Source organism: Macaca fascicularis, chromosome 18, assembly GCF_037993035.2.
Source record: "Macaca fascicularis isolate 582-1 chromosome 18, T2T-MFA8v1.1".
Classification (NCBI taxonomy): domain Eukaryota; kingdom Metazoa; phylum Chordata; class Mammalia; order Primates; family Cercopithecidae; genus Macaca; species Macaca fascicularis.
In genome coordinates this window covers 53,802,142-53,827,245 of record NC_088392.1, presented here as the reverse complement: position 1 = coordinate 53,827,245, position 25,104 = coordinate 53,802,142, and the positions used below count along the sequence as shown (strand labels likewise).

General features: G+C 39.6%; 1 protein-coding gene across 3 annotated transcripts in view; it reads right to left on the bottom strand.

Annotated features, from left to right (window-relative positions):
* The window catches only part of RPRD1A (regulation of nuclear pre-mRNA domain containing 1A), a 73,876-nt gene extending 53,764 nt beyond the window's left edge, over positions 1-20,112 (bottom strand). For all 3 annotated transcript variants that reach the window (XM_005586868.4, XM_005586869.4, XM_065533898.1), the window contains exon 1: positions 19,812-20,112. In XM_005586868.4, coding sequence (XP_005586925.1) covers positions 19,812-19,962 — 151 coding nt within the window. In that variant the 5' untranslated portion in view covers positions 19,963-20,112. The remainder of the gene's footprint in view (positions 1-19,811) is intronic.
* Between the last annotated feature and the right edge of the window lie 4,992 nt (positions 20,113-25,104).

Genomic DNA, 25,104 nt, shown 5'->3' with positions numbered 1-25,104 from the left:
AAGAACCCACCAATTCCGGACACAAAACAATTATTAAAGTACAGCTACCCTTCAACAATAGGGGGTAAAGAGGGTCAACCCCCGGGCAGTAAAAAACCCATGTATAACTTCTGACTCCCAAAAAACTTAACTACGAATAGACTATCACTGAGCAGAAGCTTTACTGATAACATAAATGACACATATTTTGTATGTTAAACTATATACTGTATTCTGACAATAAAGTAAACTAGAGAAAAGAAAATGTTAAGATAATCACAGAAAGAAAACATTTATTATTAAGTGGAGGTGTTTTCATCAAAAAGGTTTTCTCTTCGTCATTTTAATGTTGAATAGGCTAACGAGGGAGAGGGGGAAGAGGAGCGGTTGGTCTTGCTGTCTCAGGAGCATAGGAGGCAGAAGGCGTTGGAGGAGGTGGAAGGGAAGGCAAACACACTCATGTAACTTTTACTGAAAAAAATTCACATAGAAGTAGACCTGGGCAGTTCAAACCCATATTGTTCAAAGGGAAACTGTAATTAAATGTAAATTACAATGAAATCAATCAGCACTCTCAAGCCCCATACTGTGTCCCTAAAAAACATTTCATTAATAAAAGCAGATCAAAGCCGGACATGGGAGCTCACACCTGTAATCCCAGCATTTTGGGAGGCTGAGGTGGGTGGATCACCAGAGGACAGGAGTTCGAGACCAGCCTGGCCAACATGGTGAAACCCCATCTCTACTAAAAATACAAAAATTAGCCAGGCATTGTGGTGCACGCCTGTAATCCCAGCTACTCAGGAGGCTGAGGCACAAGAATCACTTGAACCCAGGAGGTGGAAGTTACAGTGAGCCAAGATCACACCACTGCACTCCAGTCTGGACAACAGAGCGAGACTTGGTATCAAAAAATATAAAAAATAAAATAACTAAATAAAAGCAGGTCAAGTCTCACGTCCTCTGGCAAATAAAAGCAGGAAATGCACAAAATGTACCAAGGACATCTTGTCATGCTAGAAAGGATAAAGTGATTTTAAAAACTGCAATTGTATCCAAAGGACACAAGCAAACTTCCAAGAGGCTGCCACTGACAAAAGAGCATCAAAAATAATAATAGTCTGAAATACAAACATATAAAAATCCATGAGCTGAAAATGATACTTAAAAAAAGAAAACAGGCCAGGCATGGTGCCTCATGCCTACAATAACAGCACAAAAACAGTTCTGCTCCAGCCAAACACCATAGAAAAAAACTTCTGCCACACCCATACTAGCAAAGAAAACGGTAAGCCTAGACTTCCACCCTCACAGTACTGTAATGTGGAGCTCAACATTCCCACCAGAGTAGTGTCAGAGAAGGCAGAGTAGGGAACCTGGACTTCCAACTCCACTCAGCAATAAGGAAACACTCCCCACTGGGCTGTATCACAGGAGGCCTAGGGGAACAACAAGACTTTCACCATGGTACGGCAGTAATGGGAACATATACTCCTTCTCCCCTCCCCACGGTGTCAGCGGAGACCTACTGGAAAGCCAGAACTTCTACTCGCACACAACAGTACCACAGTACCTCCTTCTCCTGATGAGGCAGTGTCAGAGAAACCTAGTTAAATTAAGATTAAATAAGATCTATCATCTTGGCTAAGCACAGTGGCACATGACTGTAATCTCAGCATTATAGGAGGCCGGGGTGGGTGGACTGCTTGAGTTCAGGACTTCAAGGCCAGGCCGGGGCAACATGGTGAAACCTCGCCTTCAAAAAAAACACAGAAAAATCAGCCAGGCATGGTGACGCATGCCTGTAATACCAGGTATTCAGGAGGCTGAGGTGGGAAGATTCAGAAGGTGGGAGGATTGCTGAGCCTGGGAGGTCATGAAGTGAGGTGCCACCGCAGTTCAGCCTGGGTGACAGAGTGAGAGCCCATATCAAAAAAAAAAAAAAAAAAAAAAAAACAAAAACCAACAACAACAACCTAGAGTCTCATAACATCCCCAAATCCATTGTATCCATTTAAAAAAAAAAAAAATCACCCCATATCAAGAACCAGGAAGATATGAAACAGAATGGGGAAAAACAGCAACAGATCCCAACACAAAGTAGAGAGGTTTACATGATCTTACAGAGACTTTAAAGCAGCCGCTAAGGCTGGGCAACACAATGAGACCCCCATCTCTACAAAAATAAAAATTAAAAAATTAGGCATGGTGGCTCATACCTGTAGTCCCAGCTACTCAGGAGGCTTGCCTGAGCCCAGAGGTTGGAGGTTACAGTGAGCTACAATCACACCACCATACTCCAGCCTGGGCAACAGAGCAAAACCCTGTCTAGAAATAAAAAAATAAATAAAGCAAGCAGCCATCATAAAAATCCTTTATTAACTAGCATATAAAATATGTTGAGGCCGGGCGTGGTGGCTCAAGCCTGTAATCCCAGCACTTTGGGAAGCCGAGACGGGCGGATCACGAGGTCAGGAGATCGAGACCATCCTGGCTAACACGGTGAAACCCTGTCTCTACTAAAAAATACAAAAACCTAGCCGGGCGAGGTGGCGGGTGCCTGTAGTCCCAGCTACTCGGGAGGCTGAGGCAGGAGAATGGCATAAACCCGGGAGGCGGAGCTTGCAGTGAGCTGAGATTCGGCCACTGCACTCCAGCCTGGGCGACAGAGCGAGACTCCGTCTCAAAAAATAAATAAATAAATAAAATATGTTGAAAATACAACATATCAAAAATCTGTGGGGCACAGCTGAAGCAGTGCTGAGAGAAATTCTGAACACTAAAGGTACAAATAGTCTCAAATCAATAATCTGTAATAAGTTCCCACTTCAAGAACCTAGAAAAAGAACAAAATTAACCCAAGCAAGTAAAAGGAATGAAATAATAAAGGCTAGAGCAGAGATCAATGAAAATAAAAACATAAAAATGCAGAAAAAAATTAAGTAAATGAAGCAAAGCACTGGTTATTTGAAAAGATCAATACAACTGAAAAGTTTCTAGCCAGAACGACAAAGAAATAAGAGGGAAGACACAAATTATCAATATCAGGAATAAAACAGGCTATCACTACAGACTTTACAGGCATCCAAAGGATAAAAAGGAAATACTATGAACAACTGTAGGCATATAACTTTGACAACTTAGATAAAATGGACCACTTCCTCAAATAATACAAGCTACCACAACTCACTCAGTATGAAACAGATTTGAATAGCCCTATAACAATTAAGGAAATTGAGTTCTCAATCTTAAAATTCCCCCCAAAAAAATCTCCAGATCCAGATGGTTTCCACCAGAGAATTTTACCAAATGTTTAAAGAATCTTTAAAATTCTACACAATCTCTTCTAGAAAATAGAAGAGGGAACACATCTCAATTCATTTTATGAAGTTAGTGCTATGGCACTCTGATATCAAAACCAGACACAGAACCCAAAAAAAGGAAAACTACAAACCAACAGTCTTCGTTAATACAGATGTACCCATTCCTTTTTTATTTTTTAATAACAGAGTTTCACTCTTGTTACCCAAGCTGGAGCACAATGACGTGATCTGGCCTCACCACTGCCTCAGCCTCCCAGGTTCAAGCAATTCTCCTGACTCAGCCTCCCAAGTAGCTAGGACTACAAGCATGCACCACTACACCTGGCTAATTCTGTATTTTTAGTAGAGACGGGGCTTCTCCATGTTGGTCAGGCTGGTCTCGAACTCCCAACCTCAGGTGATCCACCCATCTCAGCCTGCCAAAGTGCTGGGATTACAGGCATGAGCCACCGCGCCCAGCCAGATGTAAACATTCTTAACAAAATATTAGTAAATAAAATTCAGCAACATACAAAAAGAATTATACAACACAGATAAGTGTAATTTATTCCAGGAATGCAAAGCCAGTTCAAGATTAGAACATCAATGTGATGCACCGTATTAACAGGCTAAAAAGAAAAACTGCATGGTCAAACCAATTAATGCAGAAGAGGCTTCTGACAAAATTCAACAACCATTCATGATAAAATCCCTCAGAAATCAAGAATAGAGAATTTCCTCAATTCGATAAAAAGCACCTAAAAAAAAGAAAAGAAAAAAACCTTACAGCTAACATTCCATCACAATGGATAAAGACTGAATGTTGATCAGGAACAAGGCAATAACTGTTTATTCTCATCAGTCTTATTACACATGATGCTGGATATTATAGCAAGTACAACAGGGCAATAAAAGGAAATAAAAGACAAAAAATTACAAAAGAAATAAAACTGTCCCTATTTGCAGATGACATGATTATTTACAAAGCAAACCCCAAGGAATTTATCAAAAAAAAAAAAAAAAAAAAAAACTTTTACAGAGAATAAGTGTGTTCAGCAAGAGCTGAATTGTGCAGGCTGGAGTGCAGTGGCATGAACTCGGCTCACTGCAACCTCTGCCTCCCAGGTTCAAGCTGTTCTCCTCCTCAACCTCCTGAGTAGCTGTGATTAGAGGCGTGCGCCACCGCTGCCAGCTAATTTTTGTATTTTTAGTAGAGATGGGGTTCTGCCATGTTGGCTAGGCTGGTCTCAAACTCCTGACCTCAGGTGATCCACCCACCTCGGCCTCCCAAAGTGCTGGGATTACAGGCGTGAGCCACCAGACCCTGCCATGTATTATTTTTACCACAATGAAAAAATGCACACATACAAAAATGTACTCAAGGATCAAGATTTAACAAAATTGGCCATTTTTACTGCTTTTAATGTGCACATTAGGTAAAATTGACTTTTTTTTTTTTTAACTGTGAGTGTGTGGCGTTAAAAATAGTTGACTTTTGAATAGCACAGGTGTTACAGGCACCAACCCATCACACAATCAAAAACCTGCATATAATTTTTGACTCCTCCCCAAAACTTAGGGAGTTGGTGGTCTTGCTGCCTCAGGAAGAAAATTAATGTATACATGGACCCACAAAGGTCAGACCTATGAATTTGACTACTCTAGGTGTCTCGTGTACGTGGAATCATACAATTTATTCTTTTGTGACTGGTTTAATTCACTTAGCATAATGTTTTTGAGGTACATCCATGTTGCAGCATGTGTCAGAATACCCTTTCTTTTTAAGGCTGAATGACTCCACTGTATGTATATACTACATTATGTTTATTCATTTATCTGTTGTTGGACACTTGGGTTGCTTTCACCTTTTGGCTGTTGTGAATAATGCTGCTGTGGAACACTGGAATTATGGGTGTGCACATATCTGTTTGAGTCCCTCCTTTATTCTTTAGGAGTTTATACTCAGGTGGAATTGCTGAATCATGGTAATTGTATATTTAAATTTTTTAGAAGCTGTCACACAGTTTTCTATAGCAGCTGCACCATTTTATATCCTGGCCAGCAGTGTGCCAGGGTTCTTACTTGTTTTGACATCCTCACTAACATTTGTTATTTTCTGCTTTTTGATAATAACCATTCTAATGGATATGAAGTAGTATCTGCTTGTGCTTTTGATGTGCACAGAGACAGAAAATAAAAGGGTTGCTGGGGGAGAAGAAAATTGGGAGTTAATGTTTAATGGATACAAAGTTTCAGTTTGGGGAAATGGAAAAAAGTTCTGGAGATAATGATGAGTGCTAACAACAACTGAATGTACTTAATGCCACAGAACTGTACAATAAAAAAGGTTGAAATTGTAAATTTTGTTATATATACATTTATATATGTTATATATACATACATATATATGTGTGTATACATATATATATTTAAAAAAACAAAACAGGGTCTCACTCTGTCACCCAGGCTGGAGTGCAGTGGCACAGCCATGGCTCACCACAGCCCCAACCTCCTGAGTCGGGGATCCTCCAACCTCAGAGTATGTTGTTCAATGGAAAACTGTGCAATGATTACTACTATAGTTTGCCTTAATTAATGATTAGGTGCTACTGGTTTTCACCCACCTTTGCTTTTGTATCATCAAGATGCGTGTCATATATGGCTTGCAAATCATTGAACTTCTAAGAGATTAATAGCCAGTATATATATATATATATACACACACACACACACACACACACACATAAAAAACTCCTACAATTCAACATCAAAAAACAACTCAATTCAAAACAGGCAAACTGCTTGAACAGACATTTATCCAAAAAAGATACACAGAAAATCAGTAAGTACATGAAACTATGCTCACCATCATTAGTCATTAGTGAATAGCTGAAACTACAGCACACACTACCAAACCCAGCTAATTCTTGTATTTTTTTTTGTAGAGACGGGGTTTCACCATGTTGCCCAGGTTGATCTCAAACTCCTGGGCTCAAGCAATCCACCCACCTCAGCTTCCAAAAGTGTTGGGATTACAGGTGTGAACTACCACACCAGAATTAATTTTTTTTTAACTGCTTTTAATGTGCACATTAGATACAACTGATTTTTTTTTTAACTGTGAGTGTGTGGCATTAAAAATACAGTTGACTTTTAAATAACACAGGTGTTACAGGCACCAATCCATCACACAATCAAAAACCTGCATATAATTTTTGACCCCCCCCAAAACTTAGGGAGTTGGTGTCTTGCTGCCTCAGGAAGAAAATTCATGTATACATGGACCCACAAAGGTCAGACTTACGTTGTTTAATGGAAAACTGTGCAATGATTACTAGTACAGTTTGCCTTAATTAATGATTAGGTGCTACTGGTTTTCACCCACCTTTGCTTTTGGTATCATCAAGATGTGTGTCAATATAGCAAGTATAAGGACAAACAAGCGTAAGTAGTATCAGGAAAATCATTTTGACCTTTTGGACCCATATAACCCCCTAAAAGGGTCTTGGTGATTCACAGTGGTCTGCTGACCACATTTTAAGGACCACAGCTCTAAAAAGGGTTAAGTATGAACAGGGTAGAACAATGTAATAGACTAAAAAGGCTAGAAATTTTTCAGGTCTTTCTCAACCAAGAAAATTATAACTCAGGGTTCATTATTTGGCTCAAGATATCAGAAGTTCCTAAATCATACACTAGTTCTAAAAGAAACAACCAAATATTCTCTAATACCCCTTCCAATTCTAAAACCCTCAGATTCTACACACTTTTCAACATTCATTCAGTAACTCATTCAACACACAATTATTGTCTATTGTATGCTAGGTTCTGAGGGAATAAAGAAGTAAGTTCAGTCCTCCAGTAATAAACTCAACACACTATTATAGATAAATGCTATAATAACAACAGTTAAAAGTACATGACACCATGGAAAATGTCAAGAGTAGGGAAAATTAGTGAATTTGAAGACAATTAAAATTATTGAGTCTGGGGAGCAGAAAGAAAAAGAATGAAGAGAAACTAACATAGTCTAATGGATCTGCCAATTAACAAATGCATTATGAAGTTACAAAAAGAAAAGCAAGAGAAAAGGATGAAGAAATGATACATGATTAACTAACGGCTAAAAACTCCAAAACTTGAAGACATGAATCTACAAATCCAAAAAGCTTAACAAACTTCAAGCAACATAAACTCAAAGAAACCCACACTAAGACACATTATAATCAAACTGTCAAAAACAAAGACAACGAGAATCTTGAAAGCAGCAAGATTAAAAGCCAATTTCTCATCAGAAACCATGAGACCAGAAAACAGTGAGACAATGTATTTAACATCCTAACAGAAAAAAAAAAAAAAACTGTCAACCAAGATTTTATACTTAGCAAAACAATCTTTCAAAACTAAAGGAGAAATTAAGGCATTTCAAGCTAAATAAAAGCTGACAGAGTTTGCTACTATTAAACCTGACCTACAAGAAATCCTAAAGAGAGTTCTTCAGGATGAAATTAAAGGATACTAGATAGTAACTAGAAGCCATAAGAAATAATGAACATCAGTAAAGGTAACTCCCTAAGTAAATATAAAAGCCAATATTGTTGTATTTTTAGTCTGTCACTTCTCTTTTTGTTTCCTATGTGATTTAAAAATCAAATGCATAAAATTTAAGTTTATCAAATGGTATACAAAATATAAAGATGTAATTTGTGATAACATAAAAGGAGGATAGGGCTAGAGAGGAACAGAGTTTTTGTATCCTATTGAAGATAAGTTGGTATCAATTTAAAAAAAAATTTTTTTTTTTTTTTTTTTTTTTTTTTTTGAGACGGAGTCTGGCTCTGTCGCCCAGGCTGGAGTACAGTGGCCGGATCTCAGCTCACTGCAAGCTCCGCCTCCCGGGTTCACGCCATTCTCCTGCCTCAGCCTCCCGAGTAGCTGGGACCACAGGCGCCCGCCACCTCGCCCGGCTAATTTTTTTTTTGTATTTTTTAGTAGAGACGGGGTTTCACTGGGTTATCCAGGATGGTCTCGATCTCCTGACCTCATGATCCGCCCGTCTCGGCCTCCCAAAGTGCTGGGATTACAGGCTTGAGCCACCGCGCCCGGCCTTAAAAATTATTTTTTTTATTTTATTTTTTTTGAGACAGAATCTTGCCCTGTCACCCAGGCCAGAGCGCAATGGCACGATCTTGGCTCACTGCAACCTCCACCTCCTGGGCTCAAGTGATTCTCCTTCCTCAGCCTCCTCAGTAGCTGGGATTACATGCACCACCACACCTGGCTAATTTTTTGTATCTTTAGTAGAGACAGGGTCTTCACCATGTTGGCCAGGCTGGTCTCAAGCTCCTGACCTTGTGATCTGCCCACCTCGGCAGATCACGAGGCGGGCAGATCACAGGTGTGAGCCACCTGGGATTATAGGTGTGAGTCACCATGCCCAACGCCCAATGCCCAACCTCAATTCAAATTTAAGATGTTAACTGAAATTATAAATTTAAATTATAAATTATGTTTATAAATTATAAATTTAAAGTTTTAAAGTTTAATTCAAAAAATGTTTTAAAGAACCCATCTCAAAAAACAGAACTAGGGATGATGGGTGGGTGAACAATTAATTCTTCCCAGGAGAAACTATAAAAACCTGAAGAGAGGAGTTGTCATGAGAGTCTGGAAACCAGGGGATAGAGGAGAAACAGAAAAAAGAAAAAGTACATAAAAGCACACAGACACATTAAAGTACAAGATACTTACATCATTTATAAAACTGAAGTGAATCTCACATACCATAAATTTAACCACATTAAAGCATACAATTCAGGGGTTTTTACTGCATTTGTAAGATTGTGCAACCATTACCTCCATCTAGTTCCAAAATATTTTCAGCACCTCCAAAGACAAGCCCACACCCACCTAGTAGTTATTCGCCATTCCTCTCTTCACTCTAGCCCCCAGGAGGATTATGGACTTACCTATTCTAGATATTCCATATATTATGAAATTACACAATATGTGACTTTTTGTGTTTGACTTCTTTTGCTTTGCACGTTTTTGAGGTTGCTCAACACTGTAGAATGTATCAGTATTTCATTCCTTTTTATAGCTGAATATAATATTCCAGCATGTGGATATACCATATTTGTTTATCCATTCATCTGCTAATGAACATGCAGGTTGTTTCAATCATTTGGTCACTATGAACAGTCCTATTATGAGAATTCTTATAAAGTATTTGTTTGAATATCTGTTTCCAAGTCTCATAAACATATACCTAGGAGTGAAATTACTGGGTCATATAGTAATTCTATGTTAACATGAGTAAGGAGGACAGCTAGTAGGTGAATGAGATTAGATACAAGGAGATCCGCTGGGAGGCTATAGCAAGAATATTAGTAAATATGAGACCTAGGCAGTGGGGTGAAAAAGGAAAAGCAAGGGAGATACTGCCAAAAATAATTTAAAAAGCTGAAGGTAAGAAAACTATGAAGAGGTTGAAACAATCTTGAAGTTCTGAGCATAGGCAACTAGAAGATTAGTAATGCCCTTCACTGAAATAGGAAAGGCAAAGCAATAGGGAAGAGGAATGGGAATAGGGGAAGATGACAAAAAAGGGTTTATGTGCACAATGAGTTTGGGATGTGTAGGAAATGCCATTCAGTGATGCTGAGACTGGGGCTACAGAAAAAGATCATCGAATCATCAGCATATTTATGACAGAAACTAAAAACACCATCTAAAGCATCAAATTATAAACCCGTACTAATTGATTTACCAATTAAATGCTAGTGAATCTATGGCCGGGCATGGTGGCTCATGCCTGTAACCCCAGCACCTTAGGAGGCCAAGACAGGCAGATCACTTGAGGTCAGGAGTTCAAGACCAACCTGGCCAACATGATGAACCCCGTCTCTACTAAAAATAGAAAAAAATTAACCAGATGTGGTGGTGGGTGCCTGTAATCCCAGCTACTTGGGAAGCCGGGGCAGGAGAATCACTTAAATCAGGGAGGCGGAGGTTGCGGTGAGCAAAGGTCACATCACTGCACTCCAGCCTGGGCAACAGAGCGAGACTCCATCTCAAAATAAATAAATAAATAAGTAAATAAATAAAATGTTAGTAAATCTAGATGAAGTGCTCAAATTACTTTTACTTGGGGATCTCCAAAGAAATAGAATCAACAGGACAGAGAGAGAAAAAGTGACTGATTATAAGGAATCAGCCATGGGAATCTGGAGGCTGACAAGTCCCAAGATCTGCAGTTCAGACTGCAGGAGAGCCTCAAGACCCAGGGGAGCCAATGGAGTAGTTCCAGTCCAAGTCCAAAGGCCTAAGAACCAGGACTACCAATGGTGTAATTCCAGTCTGAAGGCTAGCAAACTGGAGACCTGGAAGAGCAGCCAATACTTCAGTTTGAGTCCAAAGGCAGGAGAAAAAAAGACAAAAGAAAAAAAAAAAAGTCCAGGCTCAAAGGCAGTCAGCAGAAGTTCTCTCTTATTCATGGAAAAATCAACCTTTTCGTTCTATTTATGTCTTCAACTGGCTGGGTAAGTCCTACTTACATTAGGGAGGGCATCTGCTTTTCTGTCTGATTCAAATGTTCATCTCATCCAGAAAACACCTCCACACACATATCCAGAAATGGCTGGCTGAATGTCTGGGCATCCTGTTGCCCAGTCAGGTTGACAAAGAAAATTAACCATCACAAATGCTGTTCAAGATAATACCTCAAGATATTCAACTAAGAAAAGTGAATTTTTTGATAGTTTGGCAAAAATACGGTCCTTGACAAAAATGATTTGCTAGATTAAATGTCTAAGGTATTTTTAAACCATATTCTGAAGAAAAATGACGTTCCTTTAACTGGACCAAAGTGTGCCATCACAAAATCAATCAATACAAACCATTTTCCCAACTTAGAGAAAAACTAATTGATGTTTTCAGTTTTAAGTCTTTTTTCATAATGCGACTTAATCCTTCAATACTTCCTTCTATTAGCCTGTACAAGAATCAAGTTAAGATACATTTAGCACAAAGTTAGACAATTATTTTTAACTTAAATATGCATTTCATGATACTCTTTACAGAGTTTTTACAAAGCATCAAGAAGTGACATCTGAAGAAGTTTGAAAATCACTTAAACAATTAAATACACATTTAAAATAAGATTGCACAGTTCTCAGCCTGACATTTGCCATCATAAAGACATACGTTCTCTTTTAGATACCGTAACAAATTAAAGTGATAATTCCAGAAATACCAAAAAATTTGTTCTTGTAGATAACAAGTTGATTCTAGAGTTTATATAGAAAAACAAAACAAGAATACACAAGAAAACTGCAACAGGGAAGAGTAATTGCTGAAGGGAAAAAAGCATGTCTGAGAGGGTACATGTCCTATCAGCCATGAAAACATAATAAAGAGTATAACAGTGCTACATGAGTAGACAGATCAACGCAACAGAATGAGTGAGAATACACACCGATACATAGAAAAACTTAAAGTAATGAACTTTTCACAAAATGGTGTGATACACTAATGCCTAGCCCGTCTATCAAGGTCTCTTAAATCATCACCTAAAACCATTAAGAAAATACTAGTATATGGCCGGGCGCGGTGGCTCAAGCCTGTAATCCCAGCACTTTGGGAGGCCGAGACGGGCGGATCACGAGGTCGGGAGTTCGAGACCATCCTGGCTAACACGGTGAAACCCCGTCTCTACTAAAAAATACAAAAAGCTAGCCGGGCGAGGTGGCGGGCGCCTGTAGTCCCGGCTACTCGGGAGGCTGAGGCAGGAGAATGGCGTAAAAACCCGGGAGGCAGAGCTTGCAGTGAGCTGAGATCCGGCCACTGCACTCCAGCCTGGGTGACACAGCGAGACTCCGTCTCAAAAAAAAAAAAAAAAAAAAAGAAAATACTAGTATATTTACTAATGACATACACATTTTAATAGAAAAAACAGACATCCTAAACGTTCATCAACAGAGTAACAATTACGTAAATTTTGACATATCCATAAAATGAAATACAATACAATCATTTTTTGAAACAAAGCAATGCCATTAAACTGTTAACAGACTGATTCTGGGTAGAGAAATGGTTAAGGAGGGAATAGGAATGGAAAGAACCCATATATCATTCTTTACAGGCTTTTGGTCGTTTTTTTGGTTTTTTTAGATGGGATCTAGCTTTGTCTCTCAGGCTAGAATGCAGTGGCACGATCTCGGCTCACTGCAACCTCCACCTCCCAGGTTCAAGTGATTCTCCTGCCTCAGCCTCCCAAGTAGCTGGGATTACAGGTGCCCGCCACCACACCCAGCTAAATTTGGTATTTTTAGTAGAGACAGGGTTTCACCATATTGGCTAGGCTGGTCATGAACTTCTGATCTCAAGTGATCTGCCCACCTCAGCCTCCCAAAGTGCTGGGATTACAGGTGTCAGCCACCATGCCCAGCCTTTTATGCCTTTTAAATTTCATTTTATGCACATATTACCTACTAAATGTTTTTAAAAACACACCTGGAAATTCCAAGCATTCAACATAAGCATGGCAAACATTTTGTTTAAAAAAAAATTATCAGTTATTACAGATAAAAAGGAGTAAGAAAAAGCTATAAAAAGGAGAACAGATGAATAGGCACCTTAGAACAGCCACGAGTTATGCAAGAGAACCAAAATGACCACAAAGCTCAGATGACAGCAAGGTGACTAAATAAACAATTCATCATTATAATCCTTTTATTTTTTTTCTGTATAATCCTCTTAATATATTTTTACAAACAAAAAATAAGAAAGGCGAGGAGCAATGCTGACACCTATAACCCCAGCACGTTGTGGGGCCAAGACAGGAGAATCATCTGAGCCCAGGAGTTCAAGACCAGCCTCAGCAATATGGCAAGACCCTGTTTCTATCAAAAAAAAAGAAAAAAAAGAAAAAATCAGCCAGGCATGGTGGCATGCACCTGTGGTCCTAGCTACTTAGGAGGATTGATTGAGCCTAGGAGGTTGGGGCTGCAGTGGGCCCTGATCTGCCACCACACTCCAGCCTGGGCAACAGAGCCAAACCCTGTCTCTCAAAAACAACAACAAACATATCACACACACACACACACACACACACACACACACCCCTTAAGACACTTATTTTCAGACATAAAACACTAAAAGTTTATCTAACCCAGGCTCCATGGCTCATGCCTATAATCCCAGCACTTTGGGAGGCCAAAACAGGAGGATCACTTGAGCCAAGGAGTTTGAGATCAGCCTGGGCAATATGGCAAACATGGTCTCTACAAAAAATGCAAAAACAATTATTAGCCAGGCATGGTGGTATGCACCTAGAGTCCCAGTACGCAGGGGGCTGAAGTGGGAGGATCACTTAAGCCCAGGAGGCAGAGGTTGCTGTGAGTCGGGATCATGCCACTGCACCCGGGTGAGAGAGTAAGACCTTGTCTCAAAAACAAATTAAAAAATTAAAGTTTATCTAAATGTGTATTATCCTGTCTACCTCCAGAAAGGACTTATGAACGGAAATGTTCTATTTGAAAAGTCAAATAATGTTGTTCTACATAAGACCACATTCGAATGATTACAACAGCTAAAACCTATGTCTATATTCTTGGTACAGCTCCTAGTAAATTCTACATATACTTCAAATCTTAAATCAAAGGACCCTTCCCTAATTTCATAAACTAGGATAGGTTCCCAATTACATTTCTCCTTTGTATTACTGTGCAGTTACTAGTTTAGCAGAGTGCACTTGCCTGGCTGATACGTAAGCTCCATGAAGACAGCTATATGTCTTTTTATGTGCTCAATCATCCTTGTTCACTAAGAGAGTAAGGAGGTCACTAAGTATTTCTTGAATAAAGAAAACAGAAGAAATTTCTTGTATTTTTTGTGACAGGGTCTCACTCTGTTGCCCAGCCCGGACATGCACTACATGGGAGTCATCATGGTCAGTTTGACAACATTAATCCTCTTCAATATAAGAACTTAGAAGATGCAAGCATTGTCTATTTTTTCAATTCTAACTTTGAAAGAGAAACGAGTAACAGTATCAGACAATATAAAAGTCACTGAATTGTCAATTTAAAACAATCTCCTCATTTTTAGGATTTATATTGCTATGTATTTTTAAAGCAAATGAAAAATGTTCTTTAACTTCTCCATTTTTCTAAAACCAAATTAGTAAGAACAGCCAAGAATATACAGTACTTATTTTAGCACATCTTACAAATTTAAAGTCGTATTAGTGAATACGAATGTTAATTCAACAAATATTTAAGATCTTTCATCCAACGCAGTATGCTGGGGCTATGGAAGCTAAAAATTGAAATGGCAAAACAACGTGAAGGAGCCTACTATCTACTTCACAACCAATATGTAACTCCCCAACCTATAATACAATATGAAATGGTACTTAGTTCCCTGAAAGATATCTAACATAGCTTACTGATGAAAAAGTGCTCATTTCAACAAATGATTACAAATAGGAGGAAAATCTAAACCTTAAATAATGTATTATTTTAATTGTTGCCAACCCTAGAAAAAAATAAACCCAGCATGGTAGTGTGCACCTGTAGTCCCAGCTACTTGGGAGGCTGAGGCATGAAGAGTACCTGAGCCCGAGTTCAAGAGCAGCCTCCGCAACATAGTGAGACACTGTCTCATTTAAAAAAAAAAAATTAGGAAACACAGTTAAAAGGCATTCAAAGGCCGACCATTTCCAGGTTTGGCTCTTTGCATCCAAAGCTATTTATCACCTCAGCACTTTCACATATTCCCAGTGGCTGCAGGCCCAACCCCCCCCAACTTGTTCAAAGAGGTCTTCTATTAAACATCACCTTGCAGAGATGATTTCCCTCTAACTAAAGATTTCCTCCTTCAAAGAACTAAACACAAAATTTATATTAAAAATGTTTTGTTTATTGGTTGCCCTTACCACAAGACTATAAATTCTGAGGGCAGGAATAAACTTGTCTTTTCTTTACCACTGTAATACACAATCAATAAATACAGGGTGAATTAACATACTTTAAGGGGTTGAGGCACTTATACTTTTGTTAAGACACCAATATAACATTAAAGAGGCTGGTACAAAGGATACAATCACCAGACAAGGGAGGGCAGTGACCTTCACCAACTACAAACAATTTCCTCCTATCTATCTTGTTTTCTACAGCTCTTATAGAGATCTTTCAGTGAGTGTGTGTAGAAAAGAGCCCAAATGTTAGTGTTGGTTTCTAAGTTCAGGTATGTTCATGGTCAATATTTCTACAGAAATGAATATAAATAATGTATATTAAGTTTTATAATTTAGCTAGCATTGACTGAGACATTTACAGTTTAAAACAGTTTAAAGGACATTATTATGAAAGTAAAAAGACAACCCACTGAATGGAAGAAAATATTTGTGGTATGAATATAACACAATACTTGTACCTAGTATACATTGGGAACATTGAGAACACTTACAACTCAGTAATAAAAAGACAAATTTTAAAATAGGCAGAATAAATATTTTTCCAGACAACATCCAAATGGCCAGTAAGTACATGAAAATAGGCTCAGCATAATTAGTCATCTGGGAAATGCATATCAAAATCATAATGAGATACCACTTCACACCCACTAGGACAGCTGTAATCAAAAAGACAGATAACAAATATTAGCAAGGATGTAGAGAAATTGGACCCTCATACACTGTTGGTAGGAATGTATTTTAAAAAGATGTACCCACTGTGGAAAATAGCCTGGTAGACCCTCAAAAGGTTGAACATAGGATTCCTATATGACCCAGAAATTCCACTCCTCAGTAAATATCCAAGATGAAAACATATCCACAAAAACAAAACAAAACAAAACAAAACCTTGTACAGGAGTGCTCACAGCAGCATTACTTATAATAGCCAAAAAGTGGAAATAACTCAAACGTCTATCAACTGATGAATGGCTAAATTCATACAACAGAATATTATTCTGCCATAAAAAGGACTGAAGGACAGTAAGTGGTCTTTTGCAACTGGCTTCTTTTAGTTAGCATGTTTTCCAGGCTCATCCATGTTATAGCCTGGATGGAAAACGTGCAAAAGACCACATACTATGTAATTCTATTTATATGAAATGGTAAAAATAGTCCAATCTATAGAGGTAAAGTAAATTAGCAGTTGCCTAGGGTTTGGGAGAGATGGGGGACTGGGGACAACAGCTAAATGGCATGGAGTTTCTTTCAGGGTAACAAAAATGTTCTAAAATTGGTGACAGCTTTACAATTCTATAAACATATTAAAAATCACTGAATAGTATACCTTGAATGGATGAATGGTGTGGTATGTGAATTACATCTTCATAAAGAAGTAACAAAATGGTCACTTACATTTTTGGTTACACTTTACTGCATTTATCAGGAAAATTATATGTCATTTTGGTCTTCATAAAGGTCTTGAGGTTTATCCCTCCAAACAGAAATTCTTTCATTAAAGGAGACAAAGATAAGGAAGGTAGAAAAAGAAGGGAAACCTTCATAACTGAATGGCTACCATATCTAACAGATATAATTTAACCATTCATTCTTAATTTTTTTATTTTCTGAGACAGGGCCTTGCTCTGTCGCCCAGGTTGGAGGGCAGTGGCGCACTTGGTTCACTGCAGCCTAAACCTCTTGGGCTCAAGTGATCCTCCAATCTCAGCTTCCTGAGTAGCTTAGGCCCGCGCCATCACGCCCAGCTAATTTCGGTATTTTTTGTAGGGACAGGGTTTTGCCATGTTGGCCAGGCTGGTCTCAAACTCCTGAGCTCTGGCAATCCACCTCCCTCAGCCTCCTAAAGTGCTGGGATTACAGGCATGAGCCACGGTATCCAGCTCATTCTTATACTTTGAACAGTAGCTTCTCCCACTCTCACATTTTTGTCTTTACACTTTGAGAAACTAAAGAATGCCTGGCTTAATACAAAATGTTCAACTAATTTTCCTTAGTTTGTTGTAATATATTTTCAAGATTGATTGATTTCTTTTGTAATTATTCTGCAGAGATAATGTGATTCAAGATATGGGAAAATAACTAAAAGAATGTCTGGTACTCAGTAAGTGATTGCCATTATCATTAAACTACAGGAGATGAGAATCCTGAAGTTGATGAGCAAAACTGCAAGGAAGGGGAAGGACACAAAGGCTACACCCTACAAAAGCAGTCATCTGTCAAGAAAAGGAAACCCTTGGCAGAGCAGGCCAGGCTAATATGAGGATTGCAGCAGCAGCGGTATGTTCATCAGCATCACCATTACTATCAACACTATCATCACTACCACCCTCCTCCTAAAACATCTTTTTATATGCTTTAACTTTTTCTACTTATGAAACACTTAAACATATGGAAACATCACAAACCTTGCTAAAAGCACATCTTACAATTTTCCTACATTTGCACCAACATTTTCTTAAATACATGAAATACTAGATAGCTTTCTTCTATGGCAACCACTATCTTGGAAAATGGTGCTAATCACTACTACGCATATTCTAATATAGGTATCTATAAACAAAAGGAGTACTGTTTTGCATGTTTTTAAACTTTACCCCATAGCATTATTCGTCTGTACCTTGTTTTCTTAGCTCAAGATTTTGTTTGTTGTTTTCCAGTTCAGTCATGTTGTTTCATGCAGCTCTAATTCACTCGTGAGAACTTTTGGATAGTATTACATTTTATCAATATCACAATTTATTTGCCCATTCTCAAGCTAATGGAATGGTTTTTTGTTTTTCTTATTTTTTGTAAAGACATGGTCTCACTTGCTTTCAATTTTGTTATGAAGCTGCAATAAGCACAATCCTTCAGCAGAATACTTATTTCTAGAATATATTCCTAGAAAGAAAACTGTTAGGTCAAAGGATATATTTAATATATACCTCCAACTTCATCAACTAAGTTGATCTACAAAATAGTTACATGTTTTTACATTCCCGCCGAGTGGTGTAAGAGTTCCTGTTTCTCTTCGTCTGCAACAATTAACCATACTAGCATACTTTTTGCCAAGTGATGACCATAAAGTGGTACCTCACTGGCTTACTTTTTCTGACTCATAAGATTAAGTATCATTTGTTGACCTTTCAGGTTTCCTCATGTGAAATGCCTACAAACAGTATTGCCATTTTTCTACTGATTTGTAATCGTTCTTAAGACAGTCTAGGTACCAACCCTACATTGATTACATGTGTTTCTAAATGCTCTTTGCAAAAACAAAAAACAAGATAAACCTGTTACTGATTCTGAAATCTAGTAAAATGTAAAAGCAAAGCTAATTCCTGACTTTTCAAAGTTCACAGCTACATTCCAGATCTTTATGTCAGTGTTTCTCAAACCTTTCTGTCCACTCACAGAAGATGAATTCCTCATTCAGGGCCAAAACACATATACCTACACATAAACTGAAAAACAGGGCTGTAAATCCATTTCTTCTAAAGAATGGGTGACGTTTTCATAACCACAAACAATATACAAGGACAGATTGTCTCCATTCTATACAGCCAACATTTTGGTTCACATTTTGTCTGTTATGTAAATACATCATATAGCTTTCACAAGGTTCAGTAAGCAAGCGTCTATTTCGATTAACAACAGTTTGTTAAAACCTTTAACACTTGATAACCATCATATCCATCAGGATGTTTGCAACAATAATGAAGAGTGTCCACTCTACCCCACGAATTAAGAATTAAAGTACAAGCTCAGACTAAGCAAATGAAATTTTTCATTTTCAGTCGCACTAGCATAATCAATTTTTTACAGATAAAGTTGCTCAAGTTGCTCTGTATACGTGAACTGATTCTGAATGTTTTAGTGACAGACATCTCAAAAAAGTTTACTTCATTTACAGGAACACTATCAAATGTTTCGGAAAACAAAGACACTGCATTAGGGCATATAATCATTGAACAGGAAAGGACTTTAGGTCACTTACTCTAAATCTCTCATTTTCAGGTAAGGCATCTGCAACCCAGAAGTTGTAAGAAACTTGCCCAATTGAGATCCTCTAAAATCTACAAATTCAGAGTCTTTTCCACTGCATCACCCATCTTCTTACATTAGACTTCTAAAACTATTTCTCTATTAATTTCACAAGAATAAGTTGTTGCGTTATAGAAATGACAGAAGTAACTCCCAAACCCACATCAATCTTTTTCTTTCCACTCCCCTACCTTTTCCCTCCCTTATCCTCCATTATCATTCACAGAATGAAAAAAAATACCTGACCACCTGAATTTCTGGCCCTAATTGGCTGTGGAGTCCCGACCCCCTGCTACTGTTTCCTTGTTAAGCTAACTGGAGTTTTTAAAATTATTCATTCCTTTATTCAAAAAATATCTAAGCCCAGACTTTGCAGAAGCGTGGTGCACGCAGCTCCTCCAAGCCCGCAGACCACCGCGGGCTGGCATCCCGACGCCAGGAAGCCGGGGGCGCTGGAGAAGCGGGGTTCCCGGGGACGCCTGGAGGTCGGCCGGGTGGTGGGGGGCGGCCGACAGGTGCGGGGGACTCACCTTTCCGCAGCTCCCGCTCCCACACGGTGACGATGGGCCGCGAGTGTTTACGGTGGTGAATGAGCCACAGGGACAAGGTCTGCACGCTCTGCTGTGAGTTGCTCAACTCCGACAGCTTCTTCTCCAGCGCCGCCTCAGAAAAGGCTGACATCCCTCCGACACCACGTTCACGCCGTCCCACGCGGTGGGGCCCAGGGGAGGAGAGTTTCGCCGCCCTAGCCGCGGCCTCGCCCCCTCACCCCACCCTTCCCCACGCTCTCACCACTGCCGCCTCTTCATCCAAGTCCGGCCGCAAACCAGCAAGATGGCGTCCGCCCGGCAGTGACGTCACACGGACCCACGCCCCGCCCCTCCCGCTGCAAACCCTGGGAAAACGCGCGGCCTAAAAGCGGAACCACCAGGCGGAAGGGGCGGAGCCGAAGCAAGTTCAGGGAAGATGGGCAGGGGCGTGACGCCTGGGTTAGTCTCAGAGGCATGGTGGGAGTTTGCCAGGCCTGAACCCTCCCTAAGGAAAACTCTGCCAAGGAAGCAGTGATTACAGATCTCTATATAGGCGTGTAAATTGGGATAAATTGGGGCAGGCACTTTAAAGACTATTTGCATGATATTTAAAAATACACCTTCCTAAATAGAGTATAGGATGGTTACCAGAGGCGGGTAAGGGTAGTGGGGGAGGGCTAAATAGAAGGACTAATAGAAGGACTAAATATAAATAGGACCTAGTATTTGATAGCATAACAGGGGGACTAGAGTCAATAATAGTTTAATTGTACATTTTAAAATAACTAAAAGTGTAATTGGATTGTTCATAACAAAGGATAAATGCTTAAAGGGATAGATACCCAACTTTGCATAATACGATTATTAGGCATTGCCTGTACCAAAATATCTCATGTACTCCATAAGTATGTACACCTACGATGTACCCACAAAAATGAAAAATGAATAAAAATTTAAAAACTATAAAAATACACTTTCCTAGCAATTTCACTAATTGCTGTCAATGCTGGAAAAAAACACCAGCATGTTTGCACCAGGAGGCTTACTCTAAGTGTTCAGTCCAACACAGTAAGAGTGAAAAATTGGAACATTCACTGTTGCAATCTACACAAATACATGTATATTCCATAATACATGCAGCAGTTTAAAATAAGGATTAATCCAAGATATGGTGGATTTGGAGGGGTTTGAGTGGGTTTTTGTGGGATCTTTTTTGAGAGAGGGCCTCACTCTCACCCAGGCTGGAGTTCAGTGCCATGATCACAGCTTACTGCAGCCTCGAATTCCTGGGTTCAAGCATTCCTCCCACCTTGGCCTCTCAAAATGCTGGGATTACAAGTATGAGCCACCGTGCCCAGCTGGATTTTTTCTTTTAATTACAGAAGCAAAAGTATAGTATACCACTTCTTGTTTAAAGGTATGTAATTCATATGGGTTCACAAGTACGTAAACGCATGGCAAAGGTTTGGAGGAATACACACCACATGAATATTGGTCTCAGGGAGAGGATCAGAATTGGAGCCCTTAAATTGTGTCCATATTGTTTTCATTTTTACAAAAAGAATATGTGAATATATTACTTATATAGTTAAAAATTAATTACAGAAATCTTATTATTAATCTAATGCAAACACTGTCACATTCTAAATTTTTTTTTGAGACTGGGTCTTACTGTGTTGCCCAGGCTGGAGTATGTGGTTCAGTCATGTTCATGGCAATCTCAACCTCCTGGGCTCAAGCAATCCTCCTCTGTGTCAGCCTCCCAAAGTGCTGGGAATACAGTTGTCAGCCTCTGCGCCTGGCCCTTCTTAATACAAGAAACTTCCCGAAAGATACATAAGAAATGATAGGAATTCCTAAACTATCTTTTGAGAAGCACCATTCAAGAACTTTGTGGCCAGATGCGTGGTTCATGTCTATAATCCCAGCACTCTGGGAGGCCAAGGAGGATCGCCTGAGCCCAGGAGTTAGACACCAACCTGGGCAACACAGTGAGACCCTGTATTTACTAAAAATTTAAAAATTAGCTGGGTATGGTGGCATGCGCCTATGGTCCCAGGAAGCTGAGGTTGGAGGATCACCTGAACCTGAGAGGCAGAGGTTGCAGTGAGTCATGATCGTGTCACTCCACTCCAGCCTGAGCAACAGAGCAAGACCCTGTCTCAAAAAAAGAAAAAGAAGGGCAGGGTGCAGTGGTTCACACCTGTAATCCCAGCACTTTGGGAGGTCAAGGCGGTGGGGGGCGGTGTGGATCAAGAGGTCAGGAGTTTGAGACCAGCCTGACCAACATGGTGAAACCCCATCTCTACTAAAAATACAAAAATTAGCTGGGCGTGGTGGTGGACGCCTGTAATCCCAGCTTCTCAGGAGGCTGAGGCAGTAGAATCGTTTGAATCCGGGAGGCGGAAGTTGCAGTGAGCCGAAACCGCACCATTGCATTCCAGCCTGGGCAACAGGGCGAGACTACATCTCAAAAAAAAAAAAAGAAAAAAGAAAGAAAGAAAAGAAAAAGAACTTCAAACAAGTAGGAACTGAATATGTATATTTGTGCCTGAGGTTCAGAGATATTGTTGTAGAGGTGAAGTTCACTCTTTTTTCGCCTCCTTTCACTCCAATATCTATTCCTATCTTTACATTTCTTTCTCCATTGTACATCTTTTTGTTTATCCAATCTATTTAGCCTAGCTTTTAATTTTAATTTAGTTCAAGTTTAACCCTTTTTTTTTTTTTTAAGGAGACAAGATCTCACTTTGTTGCCCAGGCTGGAGTGCAGTGGCATCATCACAGCTCACTGCAGCCTCAACCTCCCAGGTCAGATGATCCCCCCACCTCAGCCTACCAAGTAGCTAGGACTACAGGCGTACCATCATGCCCACCTTATTTTTAAATTTTGTTTGTAGAGATGGGGTCTCGCCATGTTGCCCATCCTGGTCTTGAATTCTCAGGCTCAAGCCATCCTCCTGTCCCTGCCTCCCAAAGTGCTGGGAACATGAGCTACTGAGGCTGGCCAAACCTATCTATCCTCTGAGACCTTAAAAGTATCTTCAACGCTATTCCCTTCCATGAGCCCTGTAGCCACCAAAGACTACTTCCCATCTCCCAGTGTCTTCACCTGAGATTTCCACTATTCTCATTCTCTATCTCTGTCTTCCTCTGTGTCTCAATTCTACCTAAAATTTCAGCTTAAATTCTGCCTTAAAGTTCCAGGAAATAAACAAATTAGGAGGTTAGGTATTCTAGATGACTCTAGCTGATACTCCCATACGTGTAAATACTGCCTTAGAGCCATTGTCACGTCAGATAACTCAACAGCCCATCTTCCTACAACAGGAATATGAAGTACTGCCTTTAGTTGAACAAAAGATGATGTTCTCTCTGCAACCTTCCGATCAATAGAATCTTAACAATGAGCCTGAATTTCACAGAATAACATTCCTGCAGGTTGACTTCAACTACATCAAAATGGGGTACTGAGAAAGTAGGAAGATAACTGTGGTTACTGACAACTAGACTGCAGTCTTGCCAGTGAAACATAAACTGTTCTCACAGGATATAAACAATAATTAGGCAAGTCCATTCTATGACTGTAGTAGAGCAAAACAGAGCCAAGGCTACCTTGCAGCCATGAAAATTGCTGGTATTGCCTTCTGATAACTAACATGAATAATTACACCTTCTTAGCCAGTGACATCTCTAGCCCCATCTCAACCCTCTGACCTCCTACATAAAAAATGATCAAAAATCTACCCAATCACCTAGTTGCTCCTGCTCCTCACAGCACCTAATCCAGAACTGACTTTGCACCTCTAAAGTATCCTTAGAATCACGCAAGCTCAAATCTTAAAATAAGCCTTCCCAATTCCTTCTAATAACATACCCCATAGTTTCTGTGGTGTGTTCTCATTCTTGTTTGCTGCAGCAAACTAAATAAACTTTGTTTAAAGTTATATGGTTCTTATGGTCTTTGGCTGGTGGGTTTGGTTTTTGTTTGTTTGTTTGGTATTTTTAAGATAGGGTCTTGCTCTGTTGGGTGACAAACTTCTCTATTTCCCAAATCCATTCCTATTCCATTTTCCATTGCCTTCTATCCATTAAACAGGCAAACATCATTCTTCCTGCAGCACTCTAACTTCACCCCACCATCAAAATAAAGAACTTTCTCAGCTGGCTCATGTCTGTAAGCACTTTAGGGAGGCTGAGGCAGGTGGATCACTTAAGGCCAGGAGTTCAAGACCAGCCTGGCCAACATGGCGAAACCCCATCTCTATGAAAAATACAAAAATTTGCCAGGTGTAGTGGTGCATGCTTGTAATTGTCAGCTGCTCGGGAGGCTGAGGCAGGAGAATTGCTTGAACCTGGGAGACAGAAGTTGCAGTGAGCCAAGATCATACCACTGCACTCCAGCCTGGGCAACAGAGCAAGACTTTGTCTCAAAAAATAAATAAAATAAAATAAAATTTGATTTGAACCAACATGTAAATGTATAGTCAAAATGTGGTATAATGCACTACATAATGACATTTGGTCAATGACAGACAAATAAGGTTATAATGCAGCTGAACACTTCCTATTGCCCAGTGATGTGTAACTGTTGTAACATTGTTGTGCAACGCATTACTCATGTGTTTGTGGTGATGCTGGTGTAAACAAACCTACTGTGCTGCCAGTTGTATAAGTATAGTGCATAGAATTATGTACAGTGCATAACACTTGATAATAAACAACTCTGTTACTGGTTTAAGTATTACTGTGGTTTTTATCTTTATTTTAAAGTGGACTTCTACTTCTGAAAACGAGTTAACTGTGAAACAGCCTCAGGCAGGCTTTTCAGGATGTGGAGTGAAACTAACCCAAGAGCCATGGTGAGTGAGAGCAGCGCAGTCACACCCCATTTGATCCTGGAGAGGGAAACTCTCTGAGCTGAGACACTGTGGTGGGGAAAACTCCCACCAACCACTTGAAAGGGGTATCCAACAGAGACTTCTGGTTTGGGCTTGGAAACTACCAAATTGGGACTCAACTGTTTTCAACCAATCAGGACTGAATGAGTTTGAGTTCCTCATTTGCATATACAGACCGGATTGAGGACAGGGGCAGGACCTTTCCTTATTTAAGCCAGAACCCCTTTTTGTTCTCCAGAGCATGCTTTCTTTTTATATCAGAGGCTTCCTCTTCTGAATCTGCAGATTGCTCATTTTTAGAAAATAAAGCTCACCTTTGTTTTTCCTCTGCATACCTCATGGTCTTTTATAAAAAGAAGGTATTTCAGAAGGCATTGTATAAGAGATGACAG